Raw genomic sequence first — 17097 nt, forward strand, 5'->3', positions numbered from 1 at the left:
ATGCATGTTTGTGTATTTGTGTGTATGTGTGTGTGTGTATTTGTGTGTGTGTGTGCGTGTGTGTGTGTGTCTGCTCCCATAAACATCCATTTATTACCTGCTCGTCAATTCATCTTTTACAGACGACAGCTTTTACACATTCATTTATTCTCCTGTCACACCTTTATTTAATTATTTTCTTCTTTATTAATTGAAAGTATTAAATCACTTTTTTTAAATCCTACATTCTGTCAGAAGTTGTTTTATCACTTGAATATTGACTGAAGTTTAATATCTAAAAACAAGAGAGAATAGAAAGCCAACTGTTTTGTTTTAACAAGCTGCGTCTCTGTGTCTGAAGTTTTATTTCCAGCAGGAATTTACAGATTTCAGGTCTCTTTCTGTTTTGTCACAGTAAAACGTTTCACATGTGGCTCCAGCTGTGATAGGCTGGACTACAGTTTCAGGTTTATGAAATTCAAAATATTATTATTATTATTATTTTTACAGTCTCTATATCTGCTTGTGTGTCCTTTAATGAGTCACAGTATCATTCTTTAATGTCTGGCTGCAGCTCACATGATTCAAAAGATATGAGAATAGATATGTTTTAACCCTCCTGTTGTCCTCGAGTTAAGGAAGGAAGGGAGGAAGAAGGAAGGAAAGGAGGAAGAAGGAAGGAAAGGAGGGAGGGAGGGAGTAAGGAAGGAAGGTGGGAGGAAGGAAAGGAAGGAAGGAAGGATGGAGGAAATAAGGAAGGAAGGAAAGTATGAGGGAGGGAGGGAGGAAGGAAGGAGGGAGGGAGGGAGGAAGGAAGGAAAGGACAGAGGAAAGATGAAGGGAGGAAGGTAGGGGGGAGGAAACAAGGAAGGGAGGGAGGAAAGAAGGAGGGAAGGAAAGAAGGAGGGAGGGAGGGAGGAAGGAAGGACAGAAGGAAGGAAGAAAGGGAGATGAAGGAAGGAAGGAAAGAAGTCCAAACAGACGGGGTCAATTTGACCCGGGAGGACGACACGAAGGTTAAAGATGCTTATGCACATTGAATTGAATTTGACCTCTATGTTGATGAACTATGTTTTGTGGTATTTTTGGTTCATTTCCAGGACCATGTTTGTTTCTAATGATGGAGTAAAACTGTAGTTCTATGTTACATACAGATTGACATTCAATGACTCTTATTAGTAAAAGCAAAGGGAGCATCTGAACTTATTATACAAGAACATTTGATTGGTACAAATACTCACATTGAGTTATAATCCCAGTTACAGATTATAACAATGTGAATGTTTTTACCCATTTTATGCAGATTTCATTTTTTTAAACTATAAAGAATAAACAGCTGCTGATTCCTCAGATGTGTTGTAATTCAGAGTAAATCAGTCTGATATTTATTGGTAATTCTTCTGTCTATTATCTGATAATCACGGCTTTGCTTGCTACTGTCCTCCATCTTTATTTATTAGCTCAGTTTACTGACAGGTCAAAGAGCTGCGATGAGTCCAGCAGAGAGTGAATCAACACTCTGCTGGATCATAAAGCAGATGACTTCAGACGGTCTGTTGTACTTAGAGACTGTAAATGTTGAACAGGGACAGGTTATTACAGGTCAAATATTTAATAAAGCTTTGAATAAAAAGTGACAGGCCTTCAGTACACATGATGTTCACACACAGGACACCTGCCATCTCTAATGTGGGACATACATCTCCAACAACAGTTCAATCTGGCTTAATATCATCCTTTACTCATCATCAGATCCCTCTTCATCAGACTTCATCCATTCATCTCTTCTACATCAGATTCCTCCACTTCAATTGTTATTTCCTCCTTCTGTAGATGTAGGTGGTGTAGGTGTGTGTATGCAGCATCAGCTTTTTTCCATCTCCAACAACAATTCAATCTGGTTCAATGTCGTCCTTTACTTATCAGATCCCTCTTCAGACTTCATCCCTCCATCTCTTCTCAATCAGATTCCTCCTCTATTAAATCCACTAGCAGGAGTCACCTGTGCAGCTATTCTGGATCAATTGTTGTTGCATCCTCCTGTAGATGTAGGTGTAGGTGTGTGTCTGCAACATCAGCTTTTTTTAAATTTTTATCTCAAGCAACTGTTCAGTCTTGCCCAAAGTCATCCTTTACTCATCAGATCCTTCATCCATCCATCTCTTCTCAATCAGATTCCTCCTTTATTTAATCCACCAGCAGGATTTACCTGTGCAGTGATTCTGAATCATGCTTCACTTGTTGTTGTTTCCTCCTTCTGTAGGTGTAGGTGTGTGTATGCAACAGCAGTTTTTCGTGTGTGTGTGTGTGTGTGTGTGTGTGTGTGTGTGTGTGTGTGTGTGTGTGTGTGTGTGTGTGTGTGTGTGTGTGTGTGTGTGTGTGTGTGTGTGTGTGTGTGTGTGTGTGTGTGTGTGTGTGTGTGTGTGTGTGTGTGTGTGTGCTTTTTATAGTTTCGGTCGTTACCTTGTCATATTGGCTTAGCAGTTAACCTGCAACTGATGAATGGGGATTTAATCTGCTTTGTAGTGAGAGCGGGGACAATCAATGTGAGAGCAGAACACACACACACACACACACACACACACACACACACACACACACACACACACACACACACACCCCTACACACACTCACGCCCACTGTAATTGTCTGAGTCATATTTCTGCAGTTTACAGCCTTATGTAACTCTGCTCTGGGGTCTAATGGGTTGTTACTGATGACAGATCGACATTACGGCTAAATGAGCTGCAGTGTTTCCTGTGAAGGTCGAAGTGAAGTGCAGACCGGACCAGATGAAGAAATGAGCGCCTGCTGATGAGTTATTGTTATTGTCTGTGGGGCTGAACATCTTCCACTCTGCCTGCTGTTTGGTGCAGATCTTGCCTCATTTTACAGACGTGTGATGTAGATCAGGATCATCAGGAAATCTGGATCATAGTAGTTACAGAGATTCTGGACACATGAAATAATTACTTTAATTAATGAATATTTTCACTTTTTTATACAGGTGCCAATTAGGGATGTCATTAAAACCAAATAATCGAATAGTTGTTTGCAGGGTCTTAAATTGACCTTTGTGCTGTGGTTGTTTTTTTTCATTGAACAACTTTAAGCAATAGTTTATTGGTTTATTTGCACACAAATAAAATTCAGAAAAATATAAAAATACAAATAAAACGTGTGGGTGAGGTAGAAACCCACTCTGGGCTTATCTTAAAACCTATAAGAGATAATGCACAATAACAATGCAAAGTGAAATAATAAAAATAAACATAATTTACCTAACTAATATTACGTACAATTTAATGCAAAATAAAATAAAGTGAAACAGCAAAGAATTGGAAGTTAAATACAAAGAATTGAGCTGTGTAGTCTAGTATGAAGGCTTCATTAACAACTACAGAGCAGTTCTCACTTTCCGCCACTAGGGGGATGTCTAAGTTTTTGTAAACAACCTCCAACTTATTATGAAGTGAAACCTCAAGTAAATTATCCTGCTAGCTAGCTAACTGAAGGGAACATGATGCAGACGAAGCCACACAAAAGTCCAGCGTGGTTTAAAACCTTTCAGAAAGTAAAAGATAATGTTGTCAGGTGTGAAATATGTGGAGTAGAGTTAAGCTATCGTGGTTTTACACGAACAAAAAGCTGCTGTCTGCTGTGACGGTTACTAAGGGAGACGGACCGTCATGACGCTAATCACCAAACTAGTACGTCAACGGTTGTAACGGCTCCTCGAAAGTTTGACGAAAACTAACGTTACGTCTCTCATTGCTAACATGATTGTAAAGGATATGCTCAGCGTTGTTTATGACAGGGAGGAAAAACAGGCCACGATATTATTATATATTTCGAGGTCTGTAAACCTGTAAGATTTTTTATTTTCTTTTAATTGATGTGTAAGGCTGATTGTCATTTAATTTAATACAACTTTGCGTAGTTAAAGCTTGTTGTTTGTTATGAATATTGAAAGTTAGTTTTGACGCATCATCTATTTAGCTATGAATGTTAGCATGTAGCGAATATTAGATTAGTCGTCGGTTATACCCATCGATTAATCGACCATGAAAAAAATGGGCCTATGTACATCTGTAGTGCCAATATAATGTCTGGGTTTTAATATCAATATACGTTTTTCAGCATCTTACTTTATGAAATATACATCATATTTTCTAGTGCAGTCTTAAATGAGAAAAAATATTATTAAAATCAGGAACTATTGGATAAAAGAATAAGTAAACACAACAACTGTACCTCACCAAACATTCAACTCTTTTTAGGATTTTATATTTGGTGTAGTTGACACATTTTAGTTGCTAGTAAAAGAGTTCTGAAGTTCAGTAAGCAGCACTCGTCATAATGAATTTAGTTATTATAATAATAATGTGAGTAATGAACACGTAACTGATAATTTAATTGCAATTTATCCTATAAATAAACTCGTGGGATGATTCTAGTGTGAGATCGTGTTCTAAAATCAGAAATAAAAGCGTCTTTTCCTTTTCATACCACACACACTGCTGTTTAACACGTATGACGGAGCGATTACAGTATATTTAAAGATCTTTTCACACTGTGGAAAGTTGATTGTAGCTGCAGTCAAGCCTGAGCCGTCTGTGGTGTAATTATGTCTGCTGTGTGGGCACAAAGAAAGGTAAAATCCTTCCTCAGATGCTCATCATCATTGTGGTTATTAAATAGCATTGCTGTAATGTGAATTGCAGGTTTTATTGCTGCCGTTTAGCTCATAACTGAGTTATCCAGTTAATTAGTTTGTGAACTAATCATCACCATTGTTGCTGCAACGGCTGAGCTAGAAAGAAGCTTTTAGTTTGATTTATGGACACCGAAACCAAAACCTCATGCTTATGTCTGTAAAACTATTTGTCGAACAGGAGATGAGAGTATTTAATAGATATGATGACACAGCAGTATAAAGATTTTCTCCTCTCTTTCCTCTGCAGGTGAAGTATAAGAAGGATTTTGAGGAGAGCAAAGGTCGAGGGTTCAGCATCGTGTCCGATACTCCAGAGATGCAAAGACTCAGAAAGACTCAGGAGCAGATCAGTATCGTATGTACACACACACACACACACACACACACACACACACACACACACACACACAGATATATATATCATGTTCATATTTCTTCTATATGTGAATGTGTGTATGTGATGTGAGGAATGAAAGTTAAGGGGTGCACTTTGGTCAGTGAGCGCAATAACACACACACACACACACACACACACACACACACACAGACAAACTGTCTACATCATCAAGCCCTCCATTGTTGATGACATCGGCTGTTTGAAGAGGAGCTTCTTCTGAAACAGGTGAGTCTAAATGACCATGATTCTGCATTAATTTGATTTAAGACGATGCAAATTAAGCTTTAAGTGATGCGATACTTGTTTCTGAAAGGCCACAAAAAGCTGAGAAACTAAAGGCAGCTTCACCTGATGTTAACTTGCCCTTCAGTGCAGAGTATCAGTGCTACCTGAGCTGTTTGTTTATGTTGGAGAAAAAGTTGTTAAGACCTACAGAACTGTACACAGACAAGCAAGAATAAGATTAAACAAGATGTAAATGATTAAAGGTGCCCTGTGGTGTTTTCCTGTAAACAGACTGAAGTTATGTTTACATTCACCAAAACTCATTATGTTTACCTTGAATTCTAACAAATGAGTTGCGTGTATTTCCTTCCTCATAAAACATTAGTGATGTTCGTTTTTCCTGCATTGTTTATGTGCATATTTAGTAGCCTGCAGCCTCCCTTTTGCTGGTGCATTGCTGGGTTTTTGGGGGCATTGTTGCCACCTGTACTGTAGATCAGTGGAACAGTGTGAAAACATCTGCAGGACTGTGTATTGTGTCAACCAGGCCTGCAGCTAAACTTTTTATTGTCTATTAATCTGTAGATTCTTTTCTCAATTAATCAATTACTTTTTTAGTCAGAAAATGTCTTATGTCCACAGCACAAATATATTCAAGTTACTGTCATAGCAGACTAAAGGAATCATGTTTTCTTCAATAAAGTGATTCAAAATGTTTAATTGACTATGATAATAGTTGGTAATTAATTTAATAGTCGGCAGCTAATTGATTAGCCTTTGCAGCTCTAGTCTCAGCTGTGTGTGTAAACATGATTCACCCACTAACCACTATAATAAAGTTGCTCTATATCACTACTACAGGTCAAGAGCTCCACATGCTACCCTTTAAGTAAGCAATAATACGCTGTTATGTGTCTGTAGTCAAGTAAATAATGAATGAGATGAAGGTCAAGAATGTGTCTGATACAAGTCAGTCATCAAAGCTCATTATTTTCTATGTCAGCACACCTCAGAGTGTGTTATGAATCTTATACAATGAGTTCTTACTATAGAAGAGGGAGGCTGTGTTTAATGTAACGGATGTTGGAAGTCTTTCTGTGGTCATTTTGATCCATGTTTAGATGACCAGTATCGTTGCCATGGTTACCTACAACGTAATAAATCGAGAGCAGTGATTAGCAGTAAAACTACAGATTTAACAGTGTTGAGGTGACCTGCTATAACAGTTTAACAGACACCTGACAGCCAATCAGAAACCAGAGTTTTTCTGTTGTAATGCTGCTTTTAGGTGCTGACAGCAGTTTATACAGTAGAAGAGAAAGTGTATCTTTAATCATTGGATATGTCTGTGTGTGTGTGAGTGTGTGTGTGTGTGTGTGCCTACAGATGATGCTTCAAACATGTGTGACCTGATGACCCAGTGACCCTCAGCAGAAGTTGAAGGTACCGTGTTTACAAGATCTTTTCCTCTTATCCTTTTATTGTAGTTTTTATCTCACTCTCTCCATCTTTGTTATTGATTTTTTGTGTGTGTGTGTTTCAAGCGTCTCCACAGATGCACAAATGTGGGTGTAAAACCTGAGCTGCATAAAAAACATTATTACTATAAACAATCTACAGTTAATACAGTCAATCACTTATAATTATGTGTTAAGCAGCTTTCATACAGGTTAATGCAATTAGTAGTGTAAAATGTAAACAGCAAAATAATTTGACACCATTTAACTCAAAATAATGAAAGAATGAAAATGATGGGAACAATTAACCCAAATAAAATAGACTGAAACAACAGTAGAATAGTTAAGAGACAATAACAAATGAAATAGAAAATAGATACGAGGGAATATTGACTACAATAAAATATATGATATGATAGAATTTTCCCGTCCTCCTCAGCTTTCTTTCACATCTCTTTTCTTGTATTTTTGTTGTCTTTTTTCTGCCTCTCTCTCTCTTCTCTGTTCACCTGAGCGAGTGATCGTATCATTCCGCTGCGTTAATACGCCACAGATCTTCTCTCCTCATTTATTTCGCTTTAATTAACACACACAAACTCTCTCTCTCTCTTTCTTTCTCTCTCTCTTTCTCTCTCTCTCTGAAATGGTGTGACATTCAACAGCCCACACATTTTTATTTTATTACTCGGCTCTTTTCAAGGTTGACCTGACGATGAGAAGAGAGGAGGGAGAGGAGGAAGATGTGAGGGAGGATGAAGAGGAGGGCTGAGAGAGAGAATAGACAGAGGTATTTATGTTTCAGCTGAATTTAATGTGAGACGTCTGTTTATCTATCAAATGGGAAAAAAAGAGAAATCAAATAGAAATCATAAAAAATGAAGAGATGAAGGTAAACATTAATTAGAAGGGTACGTGTTAAATGTGTAAGAGCCACTTAGGTTCATGTTGATATTTCATAAATAGTTTCTGTTATAATCACATGCTCTATATTGTAACGACCCGTAATTTAAATCCTCAGTTCTGATTGGACAGTTACTCCCTGACGTTGCAGCTACATACTTTTACACTGCATGGTTTAAGATAAAGTAGAGCAGAGATTAAACTGTAGTGAAGTAAAAGTTTCAGTAGAACTAAACTAAAGTAAAATGATGAAGTGAAGAAGCCTGAAGAGAGAAGTGTGTTATTTGTGCTGAGCGGTGGCTGGTTCACATCAGGACAAGATCACAGGGATTTCTCCCTTAAAAGCTTTGTGTGTTTCAGAATTAATTAACAAGATCTGAGGGAGGGAGAAAGGGAGAGCTCCTGGTCAGCCTGGCAGATTCCTTTTTATTTATTTATTAATTTTTTTTAACCACCTATGAAGAAGAGCGATTTTTCACAAAGCTGTAATTCCCCAGAGAGGCTTGTTTACTGTGATTCTGGGTGAGACTCTGATGACTGCAGGCACGAGGGCCAGCCAGGACTATGCTGGCACGACTCAGCTGTTATTCAGGCCAGTAGACTGATGATGTGTTTAAAGACCTGATTAATTATTTGTACCATGAACAAGTGAGATTTGGTGTGTTTCTGTGAAGATTCACAAACAAGGGAAAATCAAAAAGAGAGATTAGATTTTTACACTTAGCTGAGGTGAAAGTTGTAGAAAATGCAGTTAATACTTTATCAGAAGTTAAAAACAGCTTGTTCTGATGGTTAACTGCTGTGTTTTTAAGCATTGCTAAGACTTTTTCAGCAGGGCCAACCTCTGTTAGATCTGTGTTTAAAGTGGCACTAATCAATGATTTTATATTTAAAAAAGTACTCCACCAGTTTATCATTGCACTCTAATAACATTATCACAATCATGATGGACAGAGGATAACAATTGATGCAGCAGAACCAGAGCTATATTTACATTTTTTTCTATTACACACGTTCCTCATCTGTCAAATTCAACATTGTTTAAAAAGTGAAGTAGTTGTTTGTACTGACAAACCTGACTCTGCAGTTCCCCTCTGAGTGTTTTTCCCCCCCAAATCGTTATTTCTGTTTTATGGCTTGAAACTTTACTGTTTTGGATCAAACTCAACACTTCCATTAACTAGCAGGCAGCAGTCTCCAGTGAGACCAAACCAGAGCAAAAACAATAAAGTTATATTTGCCAAGTTCAAATCATTGCTTATGTTTCTGGATGTGTAAATATCCGACTGTTGGTAGATAAATTCCCCATGTCAACCTTGTAAGATTCATGATTCAAGAAACGTTATCGTCCATCACACAGTAACATCATTTCCTCTTTGATTCAGCTCGGTTAGATAAACATCATTGTAACAATAAATCAGTGAAATCATTCGTGAATACTAACATCAATAATAAATATGTCCCAAGTGGCCAAAAACCAATTAATAAAGGGTTAAGGGTGTATAGAGTGTCATTAGGAAAAATAAATGTAATGATGCTGGTCAGCTGTAAGTGTGCTGACATACTGTTTGTATTACAGCAGTAAATCAACCACTATCAGAACAACATCATGATCAATCCGTGTGACTTTATGTCCAAACCAACAATGAATTCCTTTCTATAGTCAGGCCCTTTGTAGCTGATACCAAAGAACAACCACCTTCCTCAGAGCAGCTTCACTAGAACGAACCAGAAAAGACAGTTAAACAATAGTCTGTCTACATGTTGAGATGAAGCAGTTTAACTGGTGATAAATGAATCTATTGTTGTTGCATTGAGCTGTGATTTGTTGGTGTTTGTGCGGCGTAGCAGCAGATGGTCATTTGGCTCACCAACAGTCAGATCTGCTGTGGTCGCTCTCTATCAGGTCGATGTCCTATTTATCTCATCTACCATCTGACAACCTGATCTCACTGCCAGAATACCTGCTGCCTCTTAGTTTGGCAAATGATTTATCTGTACAGTGATGAAATTCGTGAGTGGAATTATTGATTAGAAAGAGGAAAAATACCTCCTTTGTTTTTTTTATTCTTTACTTTTCCTTAGTGTTCACCTCAACCACAAGTTTTGAAGACACATTTTAGGCCATATACCTTTTTTTCTGTTGAGTTCGTTCGTAGTGTTTCAAGTTGAATACAACTGCACAAACATGTAGGCTTGCTTGATCATCGGCATAATTGACACCCTTAAAATATCCATATAAGGAATTTCATATTCATAAAAATGTTCCCAGAGAGTGAAAAGAAGAGTTTTAGGTTGCTGCTCTCAGTAAGCAGCAGACACATTTATCAGTGTCAGCAGTCGTGTTAAAGGAGCTGAAACTATTAGAGACTATGAATCCATCAGAGCAGCTGCACTGTGACGGAAATAAAGAGGAAACACTTTGACAAATTAGTTGCTAAAAAAAAATCTTTGTAAAGCAAAGTGCTCCATGACTAATAAGAAAGACGTCATGTGACAGTCACAGAGATATTAGAGGAGAGATTATTACAGCCTACAGTAGGTGATGTTTCACTGTCAGCTGTAACACAACATGAAACACCCTGATGATCATAAGATGAACAGAATCTTATTTTTGCATTAAAGGACCAGTGTGTAGGATTTAGTGCCATCTAGTGGTGAGGCTGCAGATTGCAACCAATTAAATACCCCTCCCCCCCACTTTCCAAGTGTGTAGGACAACCTACAGTGGCAGTGAAAATTGTGAAAAATGTGAAAGTACCTATCCAGAGTCAATGCTTGTTTTTTCTGTTCTGGGCTATCGTTGTAGAAACAAAGTGGTGCAACATGGTGGGCTCTGTAAATGAGGACCTGCTCTCTATGTAAATATAAAGGCTCATTCTAAGGTAATGAAAACACAACAATTCCTCTGTTCTATCCTCATTCTTGTTTAAGGGAAATGCATCCAAACTTTGGACTAGCACTGTATATAGTAAACTGTTTAATTGTTACGTTATCATATTTAAACTCCAAATTCATTCAGATTAAGACTGAATGATTTCAGGTCAGTTAAAACACAGTGTTCATGACTTGTATGGGCCACTACGAATTTGGTTTGTACCTCAGAGAAAACTCTAAGTACAAGTACAATGGTAAATGCCTAAAAAAATCACCTTGAACACGTCACTTAAGGCCCAATAAGCCCAATAAACATCATTGTGATGATTGGCAGGTCAATACAGCGTTCATATAAAAAAGATGATTATTCTGCCCACACCTTCTGTTCTATCATTAAGGGTCAATAAAGCTCATTATACATCTATGTAACTCGAAGGACTGCTTTTAGTGTGTGTGTGTGTGTGTGTGTGTGTGTGTGAGGTACATTCCTTCCAGCATACAGAACTCACTGAACTCCTTCAAATCTACACACACTTAAACACACACACACACACACACACACACACACACACACAAACACACATAAACACTGACACATTAATACAGCATGTGTCCACACACACACACACACACACACACACACACACACACACACACACACACACACACACACACACACACACTGTACCACTGTAATTGACATGAAGGACACAGTGGCGATAAGGTCTTGAGTAGAGGGCTAAATGTGGAAGTTAAAGTGATAAGAAGTACCAAATGACCCCATACCCATAAGACATTTGGCTATTACAGGAGACAGTCGAATTCTAGACGAGGCAGTTCAGTCACTGACAGGACTTTATTTTGTGATAGTGCTGAAATAAGAGGCTGATATCAAAGAAGCTGAATGAGTGTCTAAGACATTCAGAGGCAGGAAGAGTGACCACTGCAACGAGGAAATCTTGAAGAAGCTGAAAGGAAAGCGAGAGAAAACCAAGACTGATCAACATATCAGAGAAGACCAACAAGTAGCTGTGATATTCAGAAGCAGAGAGACAGAAAAACAGCGACTAAGGATTTGAAAGAGCGACTAGGATATTGAGGAAGCCAAAAAGGAAAATCAGGACATTGAGAGACGATCATAAATTGAACAAGGTGAGTACAAACAGGATGTGAGGAAGCTCAGAAGGTGTCCGGGCCTTAGAGGAAACTGAGGAAAGTTAGTAAAAGCTGAGAAATCTGGAGATGCTAAAACTAGGATGACTACTGATAGTGTGACAGTAACGTTAAGAACTCTAAAAGGAAAGCACAGGCATTAAGAAATATACTAACAGGGACTTTGACCTTGACATGTAGAGCGTTAAAGGGTGGCCCTGACTTGGAGGAAGCAGCTAGCTAGCAGCAGCTAGCAGGATAAAAGTCAGTCTATGAGAATATGGACAAACACAACATGAAGGACTCTGACAGGAGAATGGAGTAGTGAGTTATAGGTTGCAGTTTTAGTGAATATTTGTGGGCATTTCATTGGTGTTGGACATCATTTATTTATTTATCTTATTTATTAATAAGCAGTAAGAACCACACAAGGGCCACCCATAACTGCATTGACCGCTCTAATTTCTAATTTTGAGAATTTTGAAAAGTGTGAGCTTCAATGCAAATGTTTTTGGCTATCTTGTCATTATCCAGATGCACGCGTTAAAATGTTTGGTGTGTAAAGCACAGTGTACTGCAGGGGAGTTGTCAGGCTTTTTTGTTGTTGTTGAACTAAACCACTCTGAGCAGTATATATTTTACTAACATTTGCCAGAATTGACAAGACTCATGGGCCCACTGTGTTGCTATGTCCTGGGTTAGAAAGTCTTCTTTGCTGATGTTTTGTGATGCATTACAACCATCTGTAGATCACTGGAGTGTTGTGTCAGATGTGTCCTCATGCATGAGACACACAGAATAGGGGACCACTTGCAACATAACTGCCTCCATAGCACTGCTAGAGGTTTAAAACTCCTCAGTCACTGTTGTACCTTCACTTACTGACATGTCCTACACACAACAGGAGCTAGCTATGAATGTATTACAGGAGCTGGATACTGCACTTATAGATGGTTTCTCTTCAAATGAATTAAAATTGCTCACCTCAAGGTTTCTAGCTTCCAGGTTTGCATCGATGTTATGCAACCCACTGATGATAGACTTCACAAACTTTAAAACTGTGACACTCCCTTAAAAGTGGAGGCTGTAACATTTCTTTCTGCAGGCGTTTGTCTCTCTTGGCCGTCTTGTTGACCTTTTTAGCTTGACAGTAGGTCATACAGTGTATGTGCCATTAATGGCTGCTAAAGTACCCTGTGCCTTTCCATCAATGATACTAAGAGCCTGTCAGCTGCTGCTAATAGCTCGTTAGCTCTGACCACCAGAACTCCAGCCATGCAATCAACTCTACCCTGAATGGTTACAGTCAGTCCTGAACGCTCCTACATGACTTCCTGCGTCATCAAACACTTTGTTTCCTTCCCCATCAACCTCCCACTGCTGCTGAATTTTCATCATGGCAGAAATCAATAGTTTGGTTTCTCTTTTAGGAGTTTTATTAGTCTGTCGTTTTACTCTCTTTTCTTCCACCAGGTTGTATTTCTTCGGTAAAGCATGCAAATGTTCTTTTCCTCAACTTTAATGTAAAAGTAAACCAGCTCAGGTTGGCTAAATCTACATAATCTTTTAAATTACTTCTTCAAACTCATTTATATTTTCATAGACTTTTATGTAATAACATCTGTTGTTGTTTTCCTCCTAATGATCCTGGCCTTGCTTTTATATTCTTTCTATCTTCGTTTTTATTGCCTCTGCAGTCGAGTTTGTGTAATTAAGAATAACTAAAGTAAATGGCATAGAGGCTGACAGGAAACAGGGAGAGAGAGAGAGAGAGAGGGGAATGACCTGCAGCAAAGGTCCCTGGCCGGATTTGAACCAGGGACGCTGCAATTATGTGGCATGTACTCCAACCACCCGACCGCCAGTGTGCACAAAACCTAAATATTAACTGTTTTTGTCCTCAGAGGCGACTGACATGGAGGAAGAGGAGGCCTCAGCTGCATCAGTGTTGGATGGAGAGATAGAAGAGGTTATAACAGTGAAGAGCAAGAAAGAAGAGTCTTTCCGAGAGACGGTGATAACGACAACGACAATGACGACTGTGGCCTCTGTTGTTGAAACAAGTGGAGTGATAGACGTAGAAAAAAGAAGTGGATTGGCAGACGTAGAGGAGGAGAGTGTTGGAACAGTAAGGACGGAGGAGGAAGAAAGTGAAGTAGAGACGGAGCAAGGAGAGGAAGAGGACGGAGAGGAAGAGGATGCAGAAGAAGAGGATGGAGATGAAGAGGATGCAGAAGAAGAGGATGGAGAGGAAGTGGAGGGTAAAGGAAAAAAGCTGTTGGGACAATGGGAATCAGAGGTGAGAACTTTGGTATTTGACTTTCCTGCAAGTTTTAAAATTTAGCACATAAGTTTAATATTCAACTTTGACACAAACCTCTGACCCTAACCTAATCAATACACCTTACTGGTCAGGTGTATTGATTAGGAATGGGTTAGAAGTCATCAATCAGGAGTCAGTTAATGGTCTAAGAAAGCAGGAGGACATTCACATCTGGCAACAAAAAACATTTTTGAAGACAAAGTTCTTCACTTAAGTCAGTAAACAGACCTCATGATGAGAGTTCATTGTCAGACTGCTGTTTCCAAGATCAAGAATGAACCTTAAATCTCAGAAATAAATCTTTACTTTATTTAATCTAAGTACCAAAAATGATTCTAGACGAGTTTTCTAATATTGTCTTTTGATTTTTAATTTTAAAGTAGACATTTTTGCCAGCATTTTGAGCTTTTAAATTGTCGTTCTTTCTATTAATAATATCCCTGTTGAATACACTGAGACTCACAATGTGCCCCAACTGTAGCTCAGTCTTGTGTACTGCTAAACATCTCTGAGGATTTTGCTTTTCTTTGATGAAGTCTGCTGAGAGGCAGATTTTGTTCCTCTGCAGAGAAACCCCCCTCACAGCTCTGACTGTAAGTCTTTGTATTGACCTTAGCGTGGGGCATCGCCTGGCACTGCAGGTTTTTATAAGAGCTTAGAGAGGATTAGTGAAACTGCAAATGAAAATGTGCCATTATTAGCCTTTTCATAGTGTTTTTGTTTTTTTTAGGGCTGAATCAGCCTGTTAGGAGAGGCAAAGATTAATGGAGCACGAATTAGGAAAGTTGACTCACATGTTTCTCTGTCTTACTCTTGTCACCTGGCTCAGATGGATACATTACTTTATAGATATTTAATTTCTAATGTTAATCTAGTTTTAATGTCTCATTTCAGGGGATTTTGAACTCTGACAAAGCCTTTGAGGAAACACTAGATACTTAGATTTGGCATGGAAATTACTAAAAATGAAAGATTTAGAATATTACTACAAAATATCAGTTTTAAATGACTTAATAATAGTGTCAGTGTTGGTAGCATGTTTGTTCATATATGCATACTGTATGTGTGTTTTCAGACCTCCTCTGATTCGAAGCCTCCACTACCAGACCCAACATTCAACAGGAGATGCAGTTTGATCGTCAGTGAGGTAAATTCATTCACTGTTACTTCAGCTGATTATTTCAGGGTGCTGTCACACCTGACCGGTTTGGTTTGGTCACAACAAACTTTCTCACTGGTACATATCCTGACAGACTACACAATCAGTTTTATGAGAAAAATTAAGTATGTGGCAAGTTGCCACATAGTTAAAATGAAATAAAGTGTGCAATATTCAACTTTTATGGGTATGTTTAGACTCTGGCAGCACTTGGTTAATGTTAGAAAATGATGGTTTAAATGATGAAATCCACAGAAGGAGAAAACTTACCTGTAAAATGAAAAGGAATAGAAAGTTAGTAGAAAGTAGCATGAAATGGAAATACTCAAATAAAGTACCTAAAACAGTAACATTCCATTCCACCGGTGCAATTTACGTGTGTCATTTTGTTTGGATTAAGCACAAACAACTCTGTCATAAGTCTAAAGTGATAAAAATATTCTGACATTAACATAAACTTATAAACAGTGAATAATATCTGCTGTAATTTGCATCTTGATTTCAAACTCATGAATAAGAATGTTGTTGTGGACGTGGCGCTTGGAGTTAAAGGCGAGGCGTCGTCCTCTTCCTCCGCCTCTTCCCATGTGAGCTGACTCACCGCCGGGCTATTCAACACGGAGAGACAAACTCTTTGACTTTCTGCAGCAGCAGTTTTAAGCAAATGTCTCACAGCAAAAAACGGTGAATGAGGACGAACGCTGTTGTAGGGTGTGGGAGGGTGAGGTATTGATTCCCTGGTGTGACTCAAACTTGGCAGCTCGGCTGTTTGCAACAGCAGAATGACTCATCAGCTACGGTGAAAGAGAGTCAACCCACTTTATAGAAGCATCTTCACTTATTCCTCCAGCTGCTGTCTCTGAAAAACCTGCCTTCAAGCGTCACCGTTAATCATCACGCTGCAGAAAGGAGATTAAATACATCACACTCTGACGTTTAACACTTCAGAATCTAAACACGCCACACTTTGGTTTCATTCTGTTTGACAGTCAGAATCTAAATTTGCTTCAGTTTTGAGGCAATCAATCAATCAATCAATAACTTCATGACAGCATGTTTCTCTCTCAAGTGTCGCTGCCCAAAATTTCTGTCGATATCCTAAACACAGATCCACCAATCCAGAGATGTTGCTGTTACCATGGAGACAATAACCTCTTCAAAGTTGTGCCCATGACAGCCTGAATGGAGCGAACCAGCTACAGAACACAGGGAAGAAATTATACTACATTATCTAAAAGAAGGCACATTTAGAAATAACACAGAGAGCTACTTTGAGAGCTAATTTCGACAACTTCCTGACAGTCACATGCCTGCTGGTGAGAAGCCAGTGAACCAGTGTTTGGTACCATTAAGCACCTTTTGTTTTTGGCCCAGTTTGGCTTCCTCTCACAGATTGCGGCCGGCAGCTTGTCATCTGTGGATTAATTCTATTTTTCTCCTGGGTCTCTCCAGAAAGTCTGCCCGTCTGTTAGAAACCAAAACCTCCTCTCAGACTCAGACTCGAACACCCAAACTGTGGCACGTGTGTGTGTTTATTATGAAGTTGAGTCTATGAGCACTGTTCTGTTTCTGACCTTTATCTGACCTTTAACAGTCAGTCAGTCTGGATTCGCTGACTGATCCAACACACTTTAATGAGGATTAATGTTCTTTGTTTACCAGGCGAAAAAAAATCTGTTAAGTTGCAAATACAGACAAACAAATTCCAACAGAAGTTACGTAAACAAGGACTCGTACTGAGAGTCTTTACTGGGGTAAATTCCTGGTGGATATGAGCCAACTGCAGCTCAGATAGTAGAATAGACACATTGGAGGAAGTGTACAGCTCTTCCTTCAATCTTGATAAATTCCCACTAATATGATCATTCCTTCTTGTTTTGAACCAACCTGATATGATGTAAAGTAAATCT

At 38.7% G+C, this 17097-nt stretch overlaps 1 protein-coding gene across 3 annotated transcripts in view; it reads left to right on the forward strand.

Annotated features, from left to right (window-relative positions):
• The window catches only part of nebl (nebulette), a 118891-nt gene that overhangs the window by 33727 nt on the left and 68067 nt on the right, over positions 1–17097 (forward strand). For all 3 annotated transcript variants that reach the window (XM_062441315.1, XM_062441316.1, XM_062441317.1), the window contains exon 4: positions 4945–5052. In XM_062441315.1, coding sequence (XP_062297299.1) covers positions 4945–5052 — 108 coding nt within the window. The remainder of the gene's footprint in view (positions 1–4944; positions 5053–17097) is intronic.

Source organism: Scomber scombrus, chromosome 20 (assembly GCF_963691925.1).
Source record: "Scomber scombrus chromosome 20, fScoSco1.1, whole genome shotgun sequence".
NCBI classification, from domain to species: domain Eukaryota; kingdom Metazoa; phylum Chordata; class Actinopteri; order Scombriformes; family Scombridae; genus Scomber; species Scomber scombrus.